Raw genomic sequence first — 22,378 nt, forward strand, 5'->3', positions numbered from 1 at the left:
GTCGAAAAAATCAACTTCAAGAATGTGCTTCAAGATATAGAATTAGTTATCCGTCTGACTATTGAAACATTACCAAACGCCTACTGAGGGTCGTCCCCTTACCATCAAACGCCTCCACATAGTCACGAATGCAGCCATTTGACCTTTCCAGTCTTGATTCTTTAACGTTGATCTCAACTTTGAAGTCTTCACTCACGGTAATCTTCCAGCTCACCTCGGCATTACTAGAATATAGAATATACATACAATTGGAAACAATTGAGGTTTTGACCTTCCTTCGACTTCATGACGCATGTTGCTTTATGCCGCGTCAACAATTTTCCAGCTATTCGAGGCGAGAACTAGTAACTATGAATTCAAACATGTGCACATAAAATGCACAGTGCTAAAACGGATGACCTCAACGACAATTTCAAATATCAGTAAATATCACAGATATAGCAAAATCTATATCTCTCATAAAGTCTAATTTCTTTTTTAAATGATATAATCTTATGGGTATAAATTGTGTAAAAAGTTGTTTTAAATTAGAAACATTAAAATATGTTTAATGTATCAATGCAGTTACCACATGATCTGAATGTATGTGTATTCTGGCACTGATAAGGAATACACACAGGAGCATCATCGCCCGTTAAGACGAAAGAAGGAGTAAAATGTGAATGTCCCATGCTTTATCAGTGGTATGTTAAACAAGTTTCCCATGTTGGCAAAACAGGCACTAGAAGCAATCGTCTCCTTGCGGTAACAAAGACCGTCAGGAGACGTTTGTGTTTTGTGCATATTTAAATACCACTGATGCAGCAACGAGATAACTTGTAGTAGTAAATTCGGCCAGAATTGATACTACGTGTATACTCGTGATAGGCAGTCAACGTGTTAAAACAACATCATCTCTTTGTTGATACCAATTTGACTGCCAACATTGATTAACATACTGACTTATAGAAGGAATATGGGTACGTCTTACTGTTTCTGCAAGAGCAGGCTTTGCTGCAGAATCAGCTCTATTGTTTCCTGGTATGCCAACGTGAACAATTTTAGAATTTAATGTCACATTTACGTCACACTATGTTTTACACATTTTGGCATTCGTCAAGTAAAGTCTAATCAATGATTATTGAGAGAAGACTGACCAAATATTGATTTTCTTCCGACACGTGTTGGCATGAACATAATCGGTATAAATAATCGATTTCGTGGAAAGGAAATGTGATCCCATGAATACTCACCTTGGGTAACTAAATGGGTAATTTGGAGAATATATGCTGCCGTAGGAATCTGAAATCTCCTTTGTCCCAGAAGCTGAAAACGATGTGTGCTACTGTCATGATAATACACAGTCATACTTTGTAACATCAATAAGCTGATTGTCGAGTGAGTGAGTTAGTTGATGCTAATCTGATAGCTGTTTCACAGATGATCGTAACTCGTGTAATTTGCACCAAAAAGTTATATCCAACTGAAATTTTGAATGCATTTTTTAAATGTTAACAAAAGCAAAACTATATCACGAAACGAGCTGTATTCTTTTCAGTCAAGTGATCACAATTTGTTTGGGTGAAAATGCAGGCGGCTTGAGTACGTTCTTCCCAAATTCATACTGTGATAAATAGAGTTTATTAACCGAGTGTGTTTCCGTATCATTAATATCATATATTAGGAATAAAAACTGTATTATGCGAGTATTATGTTTTCTCCTATTGCCTTCGAGTATATTTACACACAGGAGGGAGCCAAGATGCGTATTACCGTCATGTTATATGTGAGTGAGTGAGTGAGTATCTATCTCTAGAATTAGACAGTACAAACAGGCTGATTATCGCCAATAACTGAAGGTAGATCACCATACTACCTACATGGGGACTTTATTTTTGCTACCTGCATGAATCCTAGCTGGATTTACATAGTGTTGGGAATTGGATAAAATCTCATAATTGATGATTGGTTCATTACAACCGATCAATCATCGAAAATAATTGGTCAGCATCATTTATCAAATTTTTCTGGTTATGTTTGTTACTGCACTAAAAACAAAGAAAAAACATGTAGTTCTTATGAGTCTTTTTGCAAATTCCACACAATGCATGTGCAAATTTAACATCTTTAAAGGATGACTAGTAGGTTAGGAACATAAATTTCCTGGAGTCTTTAAGATAAATTCAATCCTGACTTGGAACGAGCTTGTAATGTTTATGAAATGCAACAGACAAAACCAACCTTGTAAAAAATATTGTTAATGCAATCAAGTGTTCCAGAATTGTTTGTGTTCGATTATGAGAAAACATGATCGATTGCTTGGTCGTTTAGTCATTGCGACCAATCTTCGATTTTTTTCAAGTAATCGGACCACCACTAGATTTACACCATCCCTTTAGATGTTGGCTATTATTGAGAAATTCAGCCGAACATTAACATAACATATATTCTAATATTTAAACATAAGTATATACAACAATACTTTAATTGAAATGGAACTCCAGGGGGACAATATTTTATGATACTTCAACCCCGTCAAAGGCACAGTCACAATCAATCTCTGTTAATAATTATCTTCTACCAAGTTATAAAAGCCATCACTTATGACATCATAATTCACGAATGAGATATGTTTGTTTCAAAACGACCAAGATTAAATGAACGTGATTAAAAAACGTCCTTTTCTGTTTGGACACTACAAAACTTAAGACTTGTGATGGAAAAATTCATGGTATATGTAATACTGTGAGTGAGTGAGTTTAGCTTTACGCCACTCTTAGCAATATTCCAGCAATATCACGGCGGGGGACGCCAGAAATGGACTTCACACATTGTACCCATGTGGGGGATCGAACTCGGGTCTATGGCGTGACGAGCGAACGCTTTAACCACTAGGGTACCCCACCGCACCTGTAATACAGTGCGTATATCCAAGATCGTGTTTGGTCCTGTGTTGGAATTGCCACCAGATGTTTCGTACCTCTAAAGTGTCCCGCCTTGAGATGCATTTGAAAACCTTTGTATCTGGTCGATGAGTCCGAGTGAAACCTTACGGTGATGATGGGACCGGAACTAATGTAGTCAGTGTCATCATGGCCACAGTACTTCCCGGCACTTGATGAACTCGACATCACGCCTTGGCACAAACAACAAATCAGATATTTACAAAACCAGTCATGTGAATGAACCCACTGAACATATACTGAACAACATTAGAAACGCACGACACACGAAAATGCACCGACGATGCTCAGATATCAGGGGTACATTACAGTCTGACTTGGATATTTCGTATTATAAGGTGGTGCGTTTCTAATGTAGTTCAGTATATTTCTTTGGTTAATAAATACTGAGCATAGTCCCGGATGTTAAGTCTCAATTATACCTCGTGAACGTAGTGTTGGTCAACCTATGAGCATGACAACAGTGTGAACTATTCAAGGAGTGAGTGAGTTAGAATTTTACGTCACATCGGCAGCATTTCAGCCATATCGTGGTGACAGAAATTCATAAATTAAGAATAAGTCTAAGTATACTTTATAAGAAGCTGTCGACAAAGGACAGTATAACAACTAGATTATCATATATTTTCAAAATTAGTTACTGAACATGTGAACTATTTTAACCAAAGTTAGGCCACCACAAACTGTTCAAGGAAAAACTAAATGGGGTATCTCGGATAAAGTACTTGCCGCGGATCTGGTGCTGCTGGAACGACGATTAACTCGTGTAAGGTGCTGCCCCAAACACTTTAGCAAATTATGTTGGCACCTTGACTTACCTATTGCAGGTATATAGACTGGGGTATCGGTGCACCCCGACGGAGCCATTGAGTCAGTGAGTCAGTGATTTTACGTTTTTTTAGTCGTATTTAAACAATATGACGGCGGAGGACCCCAGAATGGGGCTTTCCACATTGTACCCGTGTGGGGAATCGAACCCGGGTCTTTGGCGTGACGAGTGAACGCTTTAACCATTAGGCTACCCCACCGCCCCCTTGTATTGGTAAAAGACTAGGTCACATAATGCAGTTATCATAAGTTACCATCAACAATACAACAATAATTACCATCGTATACTTCAAGGTAATCGTTAGGACAGGGAAGTACGCCTTCAACGATTGAGTCTCTGATTTGGGCTTCAATAGTCGTGTGTGCTGGAGCATGTATGATCCACTTGCAATCCTGGCGGCTAAACAGAGAATCATAATACACTTGTACGTGTGATGCTGGCCATACCACATATACGTTAAGGCGAGTGAGTGAGTGAGTGAGAATGGTTTTACGCCGCTTTTAGCAATATTCCAGCAATACACGGCGGGGGACACCAGAAATGGGCTCCACACATTGTACCCATGTGGGGAATCGAACGCTTTAACAACTAGACTATCCCATCGCCCCATATATAAGGCAAGGAACATATACGGTGAAGGAGGTGTACATATCCCGGTTCATAATGTCATCTTTACATGGCAAAAATAATAGTCATTCTGCCTAGCGAGCGTCTGGATACCATGAAATTACAACTGGAAAATAAATATTTTTTGGAACATGTTCAATTTCGGGTACACATGTATTAATGTTTATATCTTTTCGTTCGTTCCAATAGGTCCTGAGTAATTTGTTACACTGTCACAATCATCGTATGCTGCTTCAAAATTGATTAATACTTGTTAATGTTCCAACATCGTGACGTTCAGGCAGATGGAAAGTACCTCCAGGACTGTACTATTTCCCAAAGGACTGTATCTACTTAAATGTGTGCATGAAGACTCAGAACCTCCCCGCAAGACTGTTGACAAGAGGGATAGGTTCAGTCTTCCATAAGTCAAGGTTTCCTGTGGAAGTCTACATTTCATGACATACAAGTTTGTTTATATTTTCTTACTTTGGGTATGGTCCAGGATAAAAAGGAGATGTCAAGGTTGTATTGTCAGTGGTAGAAATAGTCAATGTTCCACCACAATTGTATGGTTCTGAAAAGATGCATGAGATTCATTCGTAGCTGAATACAATTAATGACTACTACTATAGTCAGCTGGTTATAATATAGTTAAAACTGAAAAGTTTACAGTGAGTGAGTTAATATTTTATCGTCCCGGCATTTTTTGAGCCATCTCGTCACAGATCAATAAAAATATAAATTAAAAGCCCGTTGACAAAGAACAGGAACACTACTTGTGTATCACAGTTGTAAAACTAGCATGTTATCATAAAACGACATTATTAAAAAGAACAATACAATACGAAAAATAGGCTGTAGATTGCCACTAACTGAAGGCAGATCACCATAGTAGGGCCCACGGGGACTTGCAGTACATTTGTTTCCGGCATGGAGGCTAGCTGGATTTACACCACCAGCTGACAAATATAGCCAAACATTAAAATGACACATATTCTACGATTAAAAAGAGTGGAGAGATTAAATTGACTTTTAAGGTTTGGGGCACTTAAGGACCCTCTCAGCAGGGGGACTTGTTACAATAGAAGTCGATTGATACAATGATTACATTGATAAATCCAACGTTCTATCTGTGGGGCTGACAAACCATAGCTGAAAATAATGGGGATTTGGAATTTGAAACTATGGCTGACGGATTTCTGTCACGACAAGGGAATGGGGGGAGATTATAAAAAACCCAGAAATACCATTTGTTTCAAAATATGCCAACTTGAATCCTCTCTTGAGTGATGTTGAATCTGTGTGGAAGTGAATTGTCATAGCTGGTCCAGTGCTCTGAAGAGTCGGCCGTGATGGGCCGCACCAACTGGATATAATGTCACTGAAGGTCGATGGTCCTACAAAGAATCGTGAGTGAGTGGCTTTCAAATCGGTAGTATTTCAAGCATATCGTGACTAAAACATTTTATCGTGTCATAATAAATAAAGTAAACTTATAAAACCCTGTCAACAAAGTACAGTAAAACAACTAGAAGATCACAGATATAGATATAAAACTGGTATAACATGTAAAACGTTTAACCTTAGATGACAATACGATATAAAAAACAGTTACAGGTTGCCAACAAGTGATGGATATTCAACATACTAGGAACCACTGGGACCTTTTTTTCGTTTTTTTATTGTTCCCAAAACATTGGATACAAGCATATAGAGGAATATGTGTACAAAACAGCTAATGGGCTCAATAGAGATATAGTACATTAAATATCAATATCAGTAATATGTTTTGGTTAAATAGTCATTCAGGATTAAATTCTGGGATGAAAGGAAACCATTTGCCTAAAAGCTTTGAACATTATTATTTCTTCTTGAAATGAAAGTTTCAGTGGTGAATATGTCTATCAGTATCTTCAAGTGATTATAAACTTTTGGAATTGTGATTCAGTAATGGGTTCTTGCCTAAAAAGCCAAACCAGATCAAAGTTTTTGTCAGATTTAGTGCTTGGATACTTTTCGTAATCAACTGTTCAAGTTTCTTCCAGAAAGTTTTGGTTTCATCACATGCCCAATATACATGGCATAAGGTCTCAACAGAAACATTACAAAAGAACATATTGTATTGTCAACAATATTTATTATAGAAAGTTCTTTTTTGGTATAAACAATTCCGTGCAGAAATTTAAATTGAAAATCTAAAAGTTTCACATCTTTTAATTTCTTTCTGCAAATATCAAAACTCATATGCCAATCAAAATCAATACAATCAAATAATGTTTCCCATTTTGTGGCACAAAAGGTTTAACATTTTCAGAAAACAATTTATCATAGAATAATCTTGAACCTTTTCTTGGGGATATGAAATCCTTTTGGGGAGAATTTATATCGAGATCATTGATGTTTATATATCCATACTCCTTTAAAGTCTTTTTCCAAGGTTCAGGTAAAATATATATAACATATCTTAGATACAATTGAGTACCTTTTATCTCAAATGTAAGGTTCAAGTGATCATAGGATATAAACCCATGTTCATCTCAAAGATCTTTGATTGTCAAGATTCCACTTTTAGCCCAGTGTCTAATAATGTGATTTGAGTTTTTGAAATTATTATTCAGCCATAAAGGTCCGGATAAGATTTCATTAATGTTCTCTGTTTCTATAATATTTTTGATGCAATATAATTTCAATGCCTTTACAACATCTTTCCGGAAAGGATTATAAACTGCAACTATATTCTGAAAATTTGCTCAATATTAAGCATATTCTTAAAAGGAAAGTTGGATGGGCTACCGGGATTTGTGGTTTTTTTTAGATATAATTTGAGTGTAGATAATTTCATAGCGTTAACAAAGGTCTTAATATCAACCATGCGTAGACACCCAACCCGCACCCCACCCCCACCCCTTAATTTGTATTCCTGATCATCAATTACAATACCCTTTATAGTTTCATGTTGTCTTGTCATACATCCTAGGATTTCAGCAACAAAAAGAAATAGAAATGGAGATATCGGACCCCCTTGCCTACAACCCCGTTGATTTGGGAAGAAATCAGAGAGATGTCTATTCTGAATAACACATGAAGATGTGTCATAAGTTAAGACATTAATCCATCGTATAATCTTTGGACCACAACCAACTTTTACTAGGACAAAATTGATAAAATCTTTGGAAACTGTGTCAAATGCTTTTTCGAAATCAATCAAAATTAGTAAACCGGACATGTCTCTTTTCTAGGTTTCAAACATAATAACATATAATAACCTTGTATTTTCACTTAATGTTCGTCCAGGTGTAATTCCAGTCTGGTTATTTTGTATCAGGGAATCAAGGGTAGTTTTTAATTTATACAGAGCATTTAATAGAGTATTTGGTCTCCAGTTCTTCAAAAAAACCCTGTTTCTATAAGCTTTAAGTATACAAGTGATAACTCCTCTTTTCATGGTAAGAGACATCTTACTTCTTTTGAAACATCTTTGATATATCTGAGAGTCCAGACCTTAAGTTCTTTCCAGATGAATTTAAAGAAATCAATTTGGAATCCATCTATACCGGGGCTTTTGTTATTTTTCATACTTTTATTGCCCATGATTTCATTTATGTCTAATTCTTTTTCCAAACTGTCTCGCAGTTGGTGACTCAAGGTTGGAGTTATCACATTTTCTAAATAGGCATCATTCTCATAGTTCTAAGCAAAAGAATACAGTTTTTTATTAAACTATTTAAGTTCATTTAAGATTGCATCGCTGTCAGTAATTTCTTCATTCTTATCTGTAATAATTGTATTGATTGATTTGCTGATATAATTCCTATTTTCTACATGACAAAAATATTTTGTTGGTTTTACTCCTTCTCCATACCACTAAATTCTGTTTCTGAGTTGAATTCCTCTTATCTCCTCTTCCTTAATTTGTTGTAGTTCTGATTTAAATTTCGAAAGTTCAGATAGTAAGGCTTCATCTACGTTTTGAAAATCTTTTTAATTGTATCCTCACAGTTTCTTATTTTAGGTTCTAATTCATTAGATTTGTCCTTTGTTTTCTTGTTAAGATAAGATGAAAAATATATTGATTTTCCTCGGATCTTCATCAGAAATGTTTCTAAGAATAAGCTATCATCTGTCTTAAGTTTGATAGGGACCACTGGGACTTGCATGGGCCGTAGCTGGATTTACACCATCCCTTCAGACGTTAGCATTTTTTTACAATATAGCCATGAATTACAGTAACATATATACTACGGTTGAAAATGGTTGTATGTTTACATTTACTTTAATTGTTTTGGGACTTACAATACTCTAACTCTCTTCGAGGATACCATCACTAACAATATCAGTTAATAATTTAAACTACCAATCATAAAACATTAATCTACGTATATGAATATCGCTGAGAGCAACGTTAAACAATAAATCTATCATCACAAAAACATATGCCCGTTAGACACTCCTAAACAAACCAAAAAAAACCACACACACACACACACCTCCCCCAACCTTCCAAAAAACCATTTCTTGACCCTCAACGTTTATGCCAGGAACATAACGGCAATGGGTCAGTGGCCCGATCACTGTAAGATTATGGAGGAGAAATTACAATTTCTCACCGTCGTAAGCCGTAACATAGCCGTATGTGCAGTCATAGTAACCGTCGTCATAGGAACCTACATCCGAGTCAGTGACGTCAATGCGCACCATCATACCGTGATTAGATGCCGTTATTGTCCACCGACAGTCTTCATTGCTGAATTAAGTCAAATAACATCACGATCAGCATGTACACTTCAACATTTTCTCATGTATTCGATGATTTCTTGTTTCATAATTGCACTATGAATCGTATCGAAAATACCGGAATGACGTGCAATGTTCATCTACGTTATTTACGAGAAACAGGCTCATTGTAAGTCCACATTAAAGAAGTATTCTGTCTGGTGAATAGGATTATCCCATCTAACACCATTCTCTTCCCACAGAGATTACTCCTGTCATATCTTCCTGCGTAACCTCTGTTCTAATACGGCCCTTTCATGGTGTGAGCGTTCAAGACTCGTGACTGGAGGCAATCAGATTAAGTTGTGCAATCAGCGACGTTGTTTCAAAAGTGATCATTCGCAAGGCCTCGGTAATTTCCGTATGCTTCAAGAAAACTAAACATCTTCCCCTGCGCGATGCGCAAACGTTTCTTCTAGACAGAACTCAGTCATGTTATGGCGGATCAGGGACGTCTCCATCGCCCTCGTTGACAACGGACAAGCTAGCCATTAAACGTCTTGTGTGTAAATCAACATAAAGTCCCCGGCAGATGGGGGATATTTGTGGCCCCACATTTGCTTGTGTTAGTCATGTTGAATCTAAGTCGATGTAACACGTGTTCTGATTGGATAGAAAGAAGGGAGATAATTCGTGTTGCGATCTTTTGCCGCTAGGGTATTTTACAAAAACCGGGAAATATGGCCGTATTAGAACAGAGGTTCGTAGGAAGATATGACAAGTAACCTCTGTGGGAAGAGAATGATCTAACACAAGACATTTTCGAAACATTTTCATGAGGTTTCAAAATTGCTTTTCAAAAATATTTTCGTCAAAATATTTTCATAACATTATCAAAACCATTTTGAAAACATCATACTATTAGCCAAACGTTTCAGTAAATATTTCTAAAACATCTTTTGTAACCATACAAAATCATGTGAATAAAACCTTTAAAAAAAATATTTCTGGAACATTTCACGAAATGTTTTGGGATGTTTTTATAACATTTTTATGTTAGCTGGGATTTTCACGTGTACCGCTACTGCAAGCATACATACACGCATGCATGCACTCATGTACTATATCCATATGCACTAGATGAATACTTACTTTTTATATCGGACAGGGTATCCAGGGGACTGTAAGAGCTGTCTATTTGTTGTCGCATTAAGGAACAGAGAGCCACAGTCTCCTGACTGGGGTGGTTCCGCTGCAACATTGAGGATTCAATCACATAATGCCACTTTCCTGTGATGTCATAGTGAGTGAGTGACTTAAGATTTTAAGTGACATCGGCAGTGTTTCAGCCACATCGTGACTAAATCAAGTTATAGATTCATAATAATGGATGGTAAATTATAAAAGCCTGTCAATGAAGAACAGTAAAACAACCAGATTATCACAGATATAACACTAGTAATTAAATTTTAATTAAATTTAAATACAATATAAAAACAGGATATAGATTGCCAACAAGTGAAGGTAGATCACCATACGACTGACCATGGGGACTTACAATACATCTGTTATGTCATGAAATCCCATGATCATCTACTTAGAAAATGATTATGTGCAGTGTATATTTTATGTTTTTGAGTTTGTAGTTTTTCAATTTGAGTATTGTACACACGTTTCTGTAAGCTAAGAGAAGCACGAATTCGGAAGCCCCGACCACTTGTGTCACCGTTTGTCTTGAACACCATTATCATATATAATCCGAAGTAGTACGGTCCAAAGGAGGTTATTGAAGAATCACCACAAAAGGTGCTTTCGTTCCCACCTCGATAGAAACCTAACAACAAAATACCAAACAAAGATTATTGACAAAGACAAAGATATTTTATTCGCACTTTAATTTCAGAATGAACTTCAGTTCTTCATTTCGTAATTCGAATTTTAACGTAAAGTTTGGGTCAAATTTGCAGGATTATTTCTGCCAGGTATAAAGTAATGAATGATTTGGATAAAAGCGACAAAAGGCACTTAGAAGTTGGACGAACATGAATACATGACACAGTTTCATCAGGTAGTGAGTGAGTGAGTTAAGTTTTACGCCGAATTTAGTAATATTCCTGCTATATGTAGGCGGTCTGTAAATAATCGAGTCTGGACCAGACAATCCAGTGATGAAGATCATGAGCATCGTTCTACGCAATTGGGATGCGATGACATGTGTCAACCAAGCCAGCGAACCTGACCACCCGATCCCATTAGTCACCTTTTACGACCAGTATGGGTTACTGAAGACCGATTCTAACTCGGAGTATATGAAAAAGCAAGAATTACCTGTGAAATCTACTGTAAAGAATAGCAGTCAATATCACGATTTTGACTATATCAAGAGCATTTAATTTCGTTCAAATGAATCACTTTCACATGTGTGTTCACATGTCTACCAGCTTACTGAGGTCTTGGATGTTTTATCAAACAGTTTCTGTGTAAGCGATAGGCCTAACACCACTTTGAACAGTGTATCACTTATCACACACCTTGATGAAGAGTAACAGAGTCCTTATCGCAGTGTGGGTAGGCGCCCTCTAAATCCGAGTCGACGATGTCCAGTTTGATGTCGTGTGTCAATGTCGATGATGCATCGGTCACTTTTATGAAGCACTCCAAGTTACTGGAACAATACACAATTGTCAGCGTGACAGGATCATGATGAATGGCTGTCACAATTGTCAGCGTGACAGGATCATGATGAATGGTTGTCACAATTGTCAGCGTGACAGGATCATGATGAATTGTTGTCACAATTGTCAGCGTGACAGGATCATGACGAATGGTTGTCACAATTGGAAACGCTTTCCATAGTCGTACACAATAACCCGTTTCTGTAGTGTCTAAATTTCCTGGTTAGTTGTGAAGGTGGGTTGAAGGGAATTGGCTACTTTATCCTCATGAAGCCTTCAATATAACTGAAGTTTACGTATATCAATTCCCGGTTTCCTGGTTTGCAAACTAGTTTGTCAACAAGTTTGAGCAGACATTCCGTTTCATATACATAACGAAACACATCATCAAAAACGTGAACTCGATCATGATTCTTGTCAAAGCCTCCAAACCCCGTGTTTTACATGGATACCAAATATTAGGCATTTACATATTGCTTTCAACTGTAGCTATCAGATCACTTCTGCTTTCATTTAGTGACCTGAAGTTTTGAGTGAGTAACAAGAAACAACTGTTGTAGAGTGTGTAAAATTGTAAAATAATCATTCCTATGATTTCAGTCTTTTAAAACAATTTCTGCTGATTTGCATTATTGAAAACAAGTAAAACGTGTCTTTGATATTGTGAAAAAAATGTTTAGGAACATCTAGAATTATCTTTGTTAATATTTTTTGCTTGCAAAGTAACACTTTTCCACTTTCTGTTTACACATAGCAATAGCAATCGCCAAAACGCAGCAATATTCAAGCAGTGTTTACATCCATTTCACATGTGGAATGATTCTATAGGGTATAAAGAGAGCCTAGAATACACGATATGATACACAGGTACGAGAAATGTGCCACGATTAACAGCTGAAGGGAGAGAAAAACCATTTGATGGTGCAGATTGGGTCGACATACAATGCTGTTGCTAACGCCCTCCGATGTCACCGTATCACGGTTACAAGACTTATTTAGGGCTTGAGACAGACTGGGGTCAGACAGACTGGGGTCACCGTAGACAGACCAAGAAGTGGACGTCCACGCATCACAACGCCAGCTGAAGATAGGTACCTCCGTCATTAAGGAAGGAGGCGTTTAGTGTAAGTAGAAATTAAAAACCTGTTGCTGAAGAACACTAAAACTAAAAGAGTATCACAGATATTAAAGTAAAACTAGCATGTTATCATAAATCGACATTGTTAAAGAGAATAATGCAATATCTAAACAGGCTCACAAAGGAAGGTGGATCACCACACTAGGGACCATGACCCATAATTTTACATGACAAAACTACTAGGTTCCAAAAATCTGGTTAGTTTATATTTACTTTGATGTCCCAGGAGGACCATAATTTACAATAATACTTCAAGCCTCTTTGAGGATACAGCCACTGGTCATTAAGGAAGGAGGCGTTTAGTGTAAGTAGAAATTAAAAAACCTGTTGCCGAAGAACACTAAAACAAATAGAGTATCACAGATATTAAAGTATAACTAGCATGTTATCATAAATAAAGAGAACAATGCAATATATAAACAGGCTCAAACTAAAACTTTGAAGTCCCAGGAGGACCATAACTTTACAATACTTCAAGCCTCTTTGAGGATACAGCCACTGGCCATTAAGGAAGGAGGCGTTTAGTGTAAGTAGAAATTAAAAACCTGTTGCCGAAGAACACTAAAAACAAATAGAGTATCACAGATATTAAAAGTAAAACTAGCATGTTATCATAAATAAAGAGAACAATGCAATATATAAACAGGCTCAAACTAAACTTTGATGTCCCAGGAGGACCATAACTTTACAATACTTCAAGCCTCTTTGAGGATACAGCCACTTCCAATTTCAGTTTTATATTTATAATTCCAATAATGAAAAAATACTTCTTTCTACAGAGCATATCAATATCAACTAAATTTAATCAGTTCAATTTCCTTTTTTAAAAAAGCTATAATAAAATGATCGTTAGCATTATCAAAAGGTCCTTAACCGTAGTTACATTGAAATATTGATCCCCTTGTGATGGAAAATCAATGCAGTAAAAGCAGGACATGCCTGGCCGTGATTCTTTCATCCCAAACATCACAAAGGATACGATACGGAGGAGTCTCACCTGTCAAAAGTGTTCATGAGTAGACACGCCCAACAAGTCAGGAGATCAAGACCGGTAATAACTAAGGTAAACTACACGGATGTCGGATTTATCTGTCCTAAGAAAAGTCTAATTTACAAAATTGATTATGCTGGGGACAGATTTAACTCGAGGTTATTCATTGATATCAACAAAAGGCTGATCGGACAAGGACGTATCCAAGGATGATAGCATTTGGCCCCATGCTGTACTGTATCAAATGTTTAAAGAAAGACATTCCAGTCATATAGGAAGAGCGTACTTGAAACTGATGAATGGGGTATAAACTCATATAAAATTGGGGCGATAGGGTAGCTTAGTGGTCAAAGCGTTCGTTCGTCACGCCGAATACTCGGGTTCAATTTCCCACATGGGTACAGTGTGTGAAGCCACTTCTCTGGTGTCCCCTGCCACGATATTGCTGGAATATTGCTACTATATTCACTTGCTCACTCATATAACAATGGTCGTCCAGGTATCTGCATTATACAATGAAACCCTAGACCATTGGGACTCACAACAGACCCATTATTGCCAATACAGTGCGTAGACGTTTGCGCGGAAGAAATCTCTGCTGTCACTGACCATATCGTGGTCCTGTCCTCACCGCCAAAACCGACAGGCAATGGGCATTTCAGCATCGAAATTAGCGTTATCGACAATGGAGAACTAATGAAAGCCGATATTCTGTTTTGACAGCCGATGGCAGACTGAGTGCATGGCAAAGGCGTGGGGAGCTGTTTTCCAACGAGTGTATTGTTGAAAGCCACTGGTGGGGTGGTCCAAGCATCTGAACCAGTTAGTTGGCCCCGTGGTGTTCCGGAATTTCAGTCCAGAATGAGGAAATGACGTGACAGCTGCTCGCTATATTGAATAAAGTCATAAGACCCCACGTTGTACCACATTTCGGACGTCACAGAAATCACATCTTCCAGAAGGAAAACACTCGTGCCCACACTGCCAGAGCGACATCGGACTTCCTAAGACAATATCACATCCAAACCCTACAATGGCCTGCACTCAGTCCGGATTTAAGTCCAACAGAACACTGACTGACTGACTGAGTTTGGTTTAACGCTGCTTTTAGCAATATTCCAGCAACATCACGGCGGGGGACACCAGAAATGGGCTTCACACATTGAACCCATGTTGGGATTCGAACCCGGGTCTTCGGCGTGACGAGCCAACGCTTTAACCACTATACTACCCCACCGCCCCTCCAACAGAACACCTTTGGGACGAGATTGAATGAAGACTGAATGACCTCCAACCAAGGCCGACAACTGTGGCTGGACACGATCGGGTATTTCGTACAGTATGGAGCCAACTGTCTTCATCAACCGGCTAATTCATTCCATGTACAGACAACGCAATGCTTTCACCGAAGCCCATGTGGGCTACACACGCTACTGACTTTGGGGTATCTTTGGAACCATTTTTGGTGATTTTGTTTGTGTGAACTCTAAATTTGATTCCCGAAAATGTGTTCATCATAATTGACAAGTTTGAACTCAATGCTCCTTTTTGATTGTTAGTTAAAGTGAAATAAAATGTGTGTTTTAAAAACCTTTATCGGTATGACGTTCCTTTTGCGGTTCAGGATAGATGAATATACACTATACGCCAAAAGAAACGTTACCTTCTTACCTTTATGAATTACTGAAAAACTATCAAAGATATGTTAGAAGGTTTTAGGTTACATCAAAGCTTAACAACACGGCTTTATGCAAATACGAAAAGAATTTCTCATATGCATTCATATTTAGGTGAAATGCATCGTTCTCAGAAAAGTTAAATTGTCCTATATTCGTCCATGCCGAAATAAACCAATAATAGTGATTTTGATGTCCAAAAGAAAGGTTGAAATAGATTTCTGCTTTGGGACAATGATAAACCATTTAAAGTCACCATTTTTCAACTATTATAACAAGAAACAACTGTTGTAGAGTGTGTAAAATTGTAAAATAATCATTCCTATGCTTTCAGTCTTTTAAAACATTTTCTGCTGATTTGCATTATTGAAACCAAGTAAAACGTGTCTTTGATATTGTGAAAAAATGTTTAGGAACATCTAAAATTATCTTTGTCCACTTGTTGTTTACACATAGCAATATCAATCACCAAAACGCAGCAATATTCAAGCAGTATTTACATCCATTTCACATGTGGAATGATTCTATAGGGTATAAAGAGAGCCTAGAATACACGATATGATACACAGGTACGAGAAATGTGCCACGATTAACAGCTGAAGGGAGAGAAAAAACCATTGGGATGGTGCAGATTGGGTCGACATACAATGCTGTTGCCAACGTCCTCGGATGTCACTTATTTAGGGCTTCAGACAGACTGGGGTCACTGTAGACTGACCAAGAAGTGGACGTCCACGCATCACAACGCCAGCTGAAGATAGGTACCTCCGTCATTAAGGAAGGAGGCGTTTAGTGTATGTAGAAATTAAAAACCTGTTGCCGAAGAACACTAAAACTAATAGAGTATCACAGATATTAAAGTAAAACTAGCATGTTATCATAAATCGACATTGTTAAAGAGAATAATGCAATATATAAACAGGCTCACAAAGGAAGGTGGATCACCATACTAGGGACCATGAGCCATAATTTTAAATGACAAAAATACTAGGTTCCAAAAATCTGGTTAGTTTAAATTTATTTTGGATGTCCCAGGAGGACCATAATTTTACAATACTTCAAGCCTCTTTGAGGATACAGCCACTAACAATTTCAGTTTTATATTTATACTTCCAATTATGAGAAAATACGTGAACATATCAATATCAACTAAATTTAATCAGTTCAATTTCCTTTTTAAAAAAAGCTATAATAAAATGATCGTTAGCATTATAAAAAAGGTCCTTAACCGTAGTTACATTGAAATATTGATCCCTTGTGATGGAAAAATCAATGCAGTAAAGCAGGACATGCCTGGCCGTGATTCTTTCATCCCAAACATCACAAAGGATACGATACGGAGGAGTCTCACCTGTCAAAAAGTGTTCATGAGTAGACACGCCCAACAAGTCAGGAGATCAAGACCGGTAATAACTAAGGTAAACTACACGGATGTCGGATTTATCTGTCCCTAAGAAAAAGTCTAATTTACAAAATTGATTATGCTGGGGACAGATTTAACACGAGGTTATTCATTGATATCAACAAAAGGCTGATCGGACAAGGACGTATCCAAGGATGATAGCATTTGGCCCCATGCTGTACTGTATCAAATGTTTAAAGACATTCCAGTCATATAGGAAGAGCGTACTTGAAACTGATGAATGGGGGTATAAACTCATATAAAATTGGGGCGATAGGGTAGCTTAGTGGTCAAAGCGTTCGTTCGTCACGCCGAATACTCGGGTTCAATTTCCCACATGGGTACAGTGTGTGAAGCCACTTTCTGGTGTCCCCTGCCACGATATTGCTGGAATATTGCTACTATATTCACTTGCTCACTCATATAACAATGGTCGTCCAGGTATCTGCATTATACAATGAAACCCTGTTAATCTTGACAAACCTTGTTTGGTGGCAACTGTTTATATGATTAAAGATGCAATATTGAGTATTTTTAAGTTCTTAAAAACACCAGATGTATAAACTTGGACCGGTGTTATGCGTTTTACGGCAAAACGTTATAATAGTATTTCATTTAACTTACCTTTCATACGAGTCGGGATATCCAGGTGACAGAATGATCAAGGGTGAGAAATAAACCAGAAACGTATTATTGCAGTCACCAACTGTCAATGTAAAATATATTTAGATTATATGCTACAAACATAAGAATTTCTGCATGGTCCATAGCCACGTTTACGCTATATATAGTAAATCTGCTACCAAGAATATTCCTTAAATGATTACTTTCTCTCTCATCTAAATTTGCATGCAATCGCCATTTAATGCTAAATTATGTGAGAATATTTAGTTTTCATTGCAAATCAATAGCAGTGTCATCATAGCGGCAACGACTATAACACATCACGCAAACGAAGATTTCGAGTTATCCGTTCTTCGACATAAACGGAGTAATCACTTTGGAGACTGCAAGTTATATTTGGGATTACACATTCTCTTAGTAAAGTGCCGATTCTAGTACTTTTGTTGGGTTGAGTCCCATCCATGATTCGAACCCAAGCCCTAAGAGTCAGGCACCTTATCGCCAGCACACAGTCAGCCACCTAACTCGCTCAGTGTGGGTTCGAATCCTGGATGGGATTCAACACAATAAAAGTACTAGAATCGGCACTTTACTAAGAAAGTGTAACCCCAAATGTAACATATGTTACATTTGACCACTTTCTAAATGGCATTGTGTATTCAATGTGGAGCCTGAAGATCTGTGATTCTGCTGATCAAACACAGTTATACACAAGCAACTGGGCTCGCGTTTGCGAGCTTTCACTGCACCTTCGTGTAGGTACATGCATCTGCAACTACAGTGAAACAACGAATACCTTTGCGGGCAAAATATTGCATCCTGAAGCCGTTCTTATTTGTGACGTCATCAGTGGTAAACCGGACTGACAGTGAATTCTTGGAACTTTGGTAACTTGGTGCCTGATTTGAACAGGATTCCCCAAGGTATTGATCATCTGCAATGAAAATTATTTTTAACTTAGTCATCCTCAATATATCCATTATTTTATAAAACGTTATCGAAACCAGAAGACAACTGACATACATAGGCTACCATGAACCAACAGTGCATAAATGCTACAACCTGCTAAACTAGCGTCCAAAAGAAACGCCACCAAAATAAAAATTATCATAAATTGTCAAAATAATTGCCAATCTGTTGAAAAACTATTCCCAGTGAACAAGTGCACGAGATTTTGATGATTGGTGAGTTAAATGAATTCGCACAGAAAAAAATGGAAGTTGTGCACAAAGTTACCCGTATGACATGAGGGTATAAAACCTGACTAGATTTGTTCTCTCTCATGTTAAACGATTGAAAGCAGCCAACATGCCTCGATTGACCAAAGAACAGCGGGAAAGAGCAATTGGTATGCTTCAGATGGGCGCAACACAGGCGCACGTGGCCAGGACCATGGGATGCTGCAAGTCCACCATCGCCAGACTTGTCACACGTCACAGACAGACTGGCAGTACTGCTGACAGATCCAGGAGTGGCAGGCCCAAGGTCACGACCCCACAGGAAGATCGATATTTACGGGTGTTTCATCTGAAAAATCGCTACCTCACTGTGACGTCATCAAGCGCCAATAGCCTTGGACATGCAGTCAGCAGACAGACCGTAGCAAGACGACTCTGTCAGCATGGTATTCGTGCCTATCGACCTTTCAAGGGCATGACGTTAACGCTCCGACACCGGCGTGCCAGATTGAGGTGGGCCAGGACCGTAATGCAGTGGCAGCAGCGAAACTGGCGAAGAGCGCACTTCAGTGACGAGAGCAGGTTCCAGCTCTTCAAATCTAATGGTCGTGTTCGAATCTACCGACGTCGGGGCGAACGGACGGCACCTGCTTGCATCCCAGAAGTGGAGCATTACGGCGGTGGAAGCGTTATGGTCTGGGGCGGAATTTGTGGGGACCAGAAGACAGATCTCGTTATCATCAACGGTAATCTCACCGCACGTCGTTACATCGACGAGATTACGGCCTGTGGTGCTGCCTTACCTGCAACGTCACCCAAGGACTTTTAGGCCAGGAGCATTAGACATGACATTGGAAAAAAATAGGACAACGCCACGCCTCACACAGCTCGGATCACTAGTGACTTCCTCAACACTAACAACGCCAACCTGCTACAGTGGCCAGCGAGATCACCCGATCTGTCTCCAATCGAACACCTCTGGGACCAACTGGGGCAACGTATTCGGAAACGTCAACAGCCGCCATTGACTATGGACGCTTTGGCAGTTGCCTTTCAAGAGGAGTAGCGCCAAATCCCTAATGATGACGTCAGAAGGCTCACATACTCAGTTCGACGCCGCGTTAGAGCTTGCAGGGGTGGCCACACACGATACTGAATCATCTCTGTTGTTCAGGACAGTTTAAGACCTTAAAGACGAATCAGCGTTAGCGATCGAATACTTGACACTGCACCCCTGTGTCATCCATGTGCCTTCAGAACACGAACTGTTTCGTTTTTCTAACTGAAAAGTTTCAAGAACTGCTGCTGACTGATTGTGTTTTACAATACAACACTTCTTGTTACCATAATTTGCTTTTGTTGTGTTTTAGTGAAGAAAACTGTTTGGTGGCGTTTCCTTTGGACGCTAGTTTATTAATGTGGTAAAAACATTTGACAGCAAATATGGACCAAACAAATCTATAAGAAGCTTCATGCCCTACAACCATTGATAACGCATTATGCCCTAACTGGTCTAAATCGCCAATGAAGTGGTGATCCAAAGGGGTCAAAGTGGACGCTCTCATTATATACTGGGCAAAAAAAAGAAACGCATAGCTAAAATCTATTTTTCAAAGTAGAATGTTTTTAAGATGAAGGCTTGAAATCAATATAAAAGGCATTGGTAACTGTCAATACAGCCCTTACACTAAGCCATTGCACACGAACGCAACATTTGGTAAACTGTCGCCAAAATACAACACCTTGAATTAACACTGGGAGAAATCGCATGGAGAAAAAGCTGTAAGCATGTTGCACGTACAAATACGGGTACTAAAACTAAATCTGACACTTCCGTTGCGAATCACTCTAAGCTGTTCTGTATAAGCGCCCCTCAAGATGCCAAGACTGAATGAAGACTGTCGAAACAGAGCCATTGGACGTCTGGAAGCTGGAGAAAGTCAGTCACCAGTAGCCAGGCTCTTCAACGTGAGGCAGAGTACCATCTCCCGTCTGTGGCAGCGCTACAGACTCCACAACTCTTCAAGAGATCGACCGAGAACTGGTAGACCACGGGTCACAACTCTGGCGCAGGACCACTTCATCCGGGAGTTGCATCTGCGCAACCGGACAATCAGTGCAGCGTACACAGCCAACAATGTTCCTGGGCTTCGTAGAGTATCAGCGCAAACCATCAGAAATCGCCTACGACAGCATGGCATACGACCAATGCGACCATATACTGCGCCTGTTCTGCGGCATCATTATCGTCGTGCACGTCTGCAGTGGAGCAGAAACGTTCGACCATGGACCCAAGTGCACTGGAGGAGGATCTGGTTTAGTGATGAGTCGGGTTCTTGCTGTATCGCCATGATGGTAGGAAGCGTGTCTACAGACGGAGAAATGAAAGCTACACTCAACACTGTATTCGTGAAGTCGATAGATACGGCGGTGTGAGTGTCATGATGTTGGCAGGCATATCATTCAATGGTAGGGCAGATCTGGTGCCCGTGCAGGGAAATTTAACTGCTGTACACAACCGTGATGAAATCCTCCAACGTCACCTTATTCGCCGCATTGACGTCAGAAGAGAGATTTTCCAGCAAGACAACGCCAGAGCGCATACTGCACGTGTTACCATGGATTATCTTGCCAACAACGATGTGAATGTGCTGCTATGGCCATCCAAATCGCTGCATCTTAACCCCATTGAAAATTTGTGGGATCTGCTAGACAAACGTGTACGACGCCGACAGCCTCAACCACAGACGCTTCAGCAGCCGAGCCATGCATTGCAGGATGAGTGGAGAAGGATTCCACAACGCCAGATTCGACGACTCATTCAGTCCATGCCCAGGCGGTGCAGAGCAGTGATCGATGCTCGAGGTGGTCACACCAGGTACTGACTTTGTCACAGTGCCGTCACAGACACAGATGTCCCCTAGAGCATTACATGACTGCATGTAGTGGAGGAAACATGTGCCTAACCTTGTGTAAAATTTGGTTGTTGTACATTCTTTATTTATTGTGTAATCCGATTTTATAAAACACGTAAAGCTAAACTGATATTTTGGTTATGCGTTTTTTCTTTTTGGTCAGTGTATGCAGGCACCCATTTTTGTACTGAATGGGGATGATCTCTTCATCTGTCACAGTCCTTTGACTGTCAAGCACCTTTTGGTGGAATGTGTGGATTTTCGCTGTCGCGAACGATTATACAGCTATTTCGAAACGCTTCAGTTCCATATCTTTCTTTTTTTTTATTTATTGAATCGAAGAGATACAGATAAGGTTTGATTCACATAAAATTAAACGTGCAGACGAAAGGAGTTTGAAAAGAGAAAGATAGCGGTATAGACACAGGGTGCCGAATGGTTTTACCCACAAGGGAACAGAGAATTCCATTTCAAACGAAATGTTTCATCATTTTCACCGAAGATATGTTTTTTCTAGTTTGAATTGGTATTTTATGAAATATATAAGTTGGTTGATATTTAATTCCGTAAAGTTCGTTGATATTCAATTCCATTTCGAGTCATTTAATTTTAGCATATTTGAAAGAGATTAAACTTTATGATAACACGTAGATTTTAAATTCTGAATGTCAGTTGTTACTGTTCAC

The 22,378-nt window shown here is 38.9% G+C and overlaps 1 protein-coding gene across 2 annotated transcripts in view; it reads right to left on the bottom strand.

Moving 5' to 3' along the window:
- LOC124259473 (cubilin-like) overlaps positions 1–22,378 on the bottom strand; it is a 38,742-nt gene that overhangs the window by 4,467 nt on the left and 11,897 nt on the right. For both annotated transcript variants that reach the window (XM_046693607.1, XM_046693606.1), the window contains 12 exons: positions 18,396–18,533; positions 17,600–17,681; positions 11,625–11,758; positions 10,766–10,927; positions 10,246–10,345; positions 8,988–9,124; positions 5,628–5,777; positions 4,867–4,954; positions 4,049–4,170; positions 2,960–3,115; positions 1,233–1,305; positions 103–224 (listed from right to left, as the gene is read on the bottom strand). In XM_046693607.1, coding sequence (XP_046549563.1) covers positions 103–224; positions 1,233–1,305; positions 2,960–3,115; positions 4,049–4,170; positions 4,867–4,954; positions 5,628–5,777; positions 8,988–9,124; positions 10,246–10,345; positions 10,766–10,927; positions 11,625–11,758; positions 17,600–17,681; positions 18,396–18,533 — 1,464 coding nt within the window. The remainder of the gene's footprint in view (positions 1–102; positions 225–1,232; positions 1,306–2,959; positions 3,116–4,048; positions 4,171–4,866; positions 4,955–5,627; positions 5,778–8,987; positions 9,125–10,245; positions 10,346–10,765; positions 10,928–11,624; positions 11,759–17,599; positions 17,682–18,395; positions 18,534–22,378) is intronic.

Source organism: Haliotis rubra, unplaced genomic scaffold (assembly GCF_003918875.1).
Source record: "Haliotis rubra isolate DU_JTF1 unplaced genomic scaffold, ASM391887v1 Scf722, whole genome shotgun sequence".
NCBI classification, from domain to species: Eukaryota; Metazoa; Mollusca; class Gastropoda; order Lepetellida; family Haliotidae; genus Haliotis; species Haliotis rubra.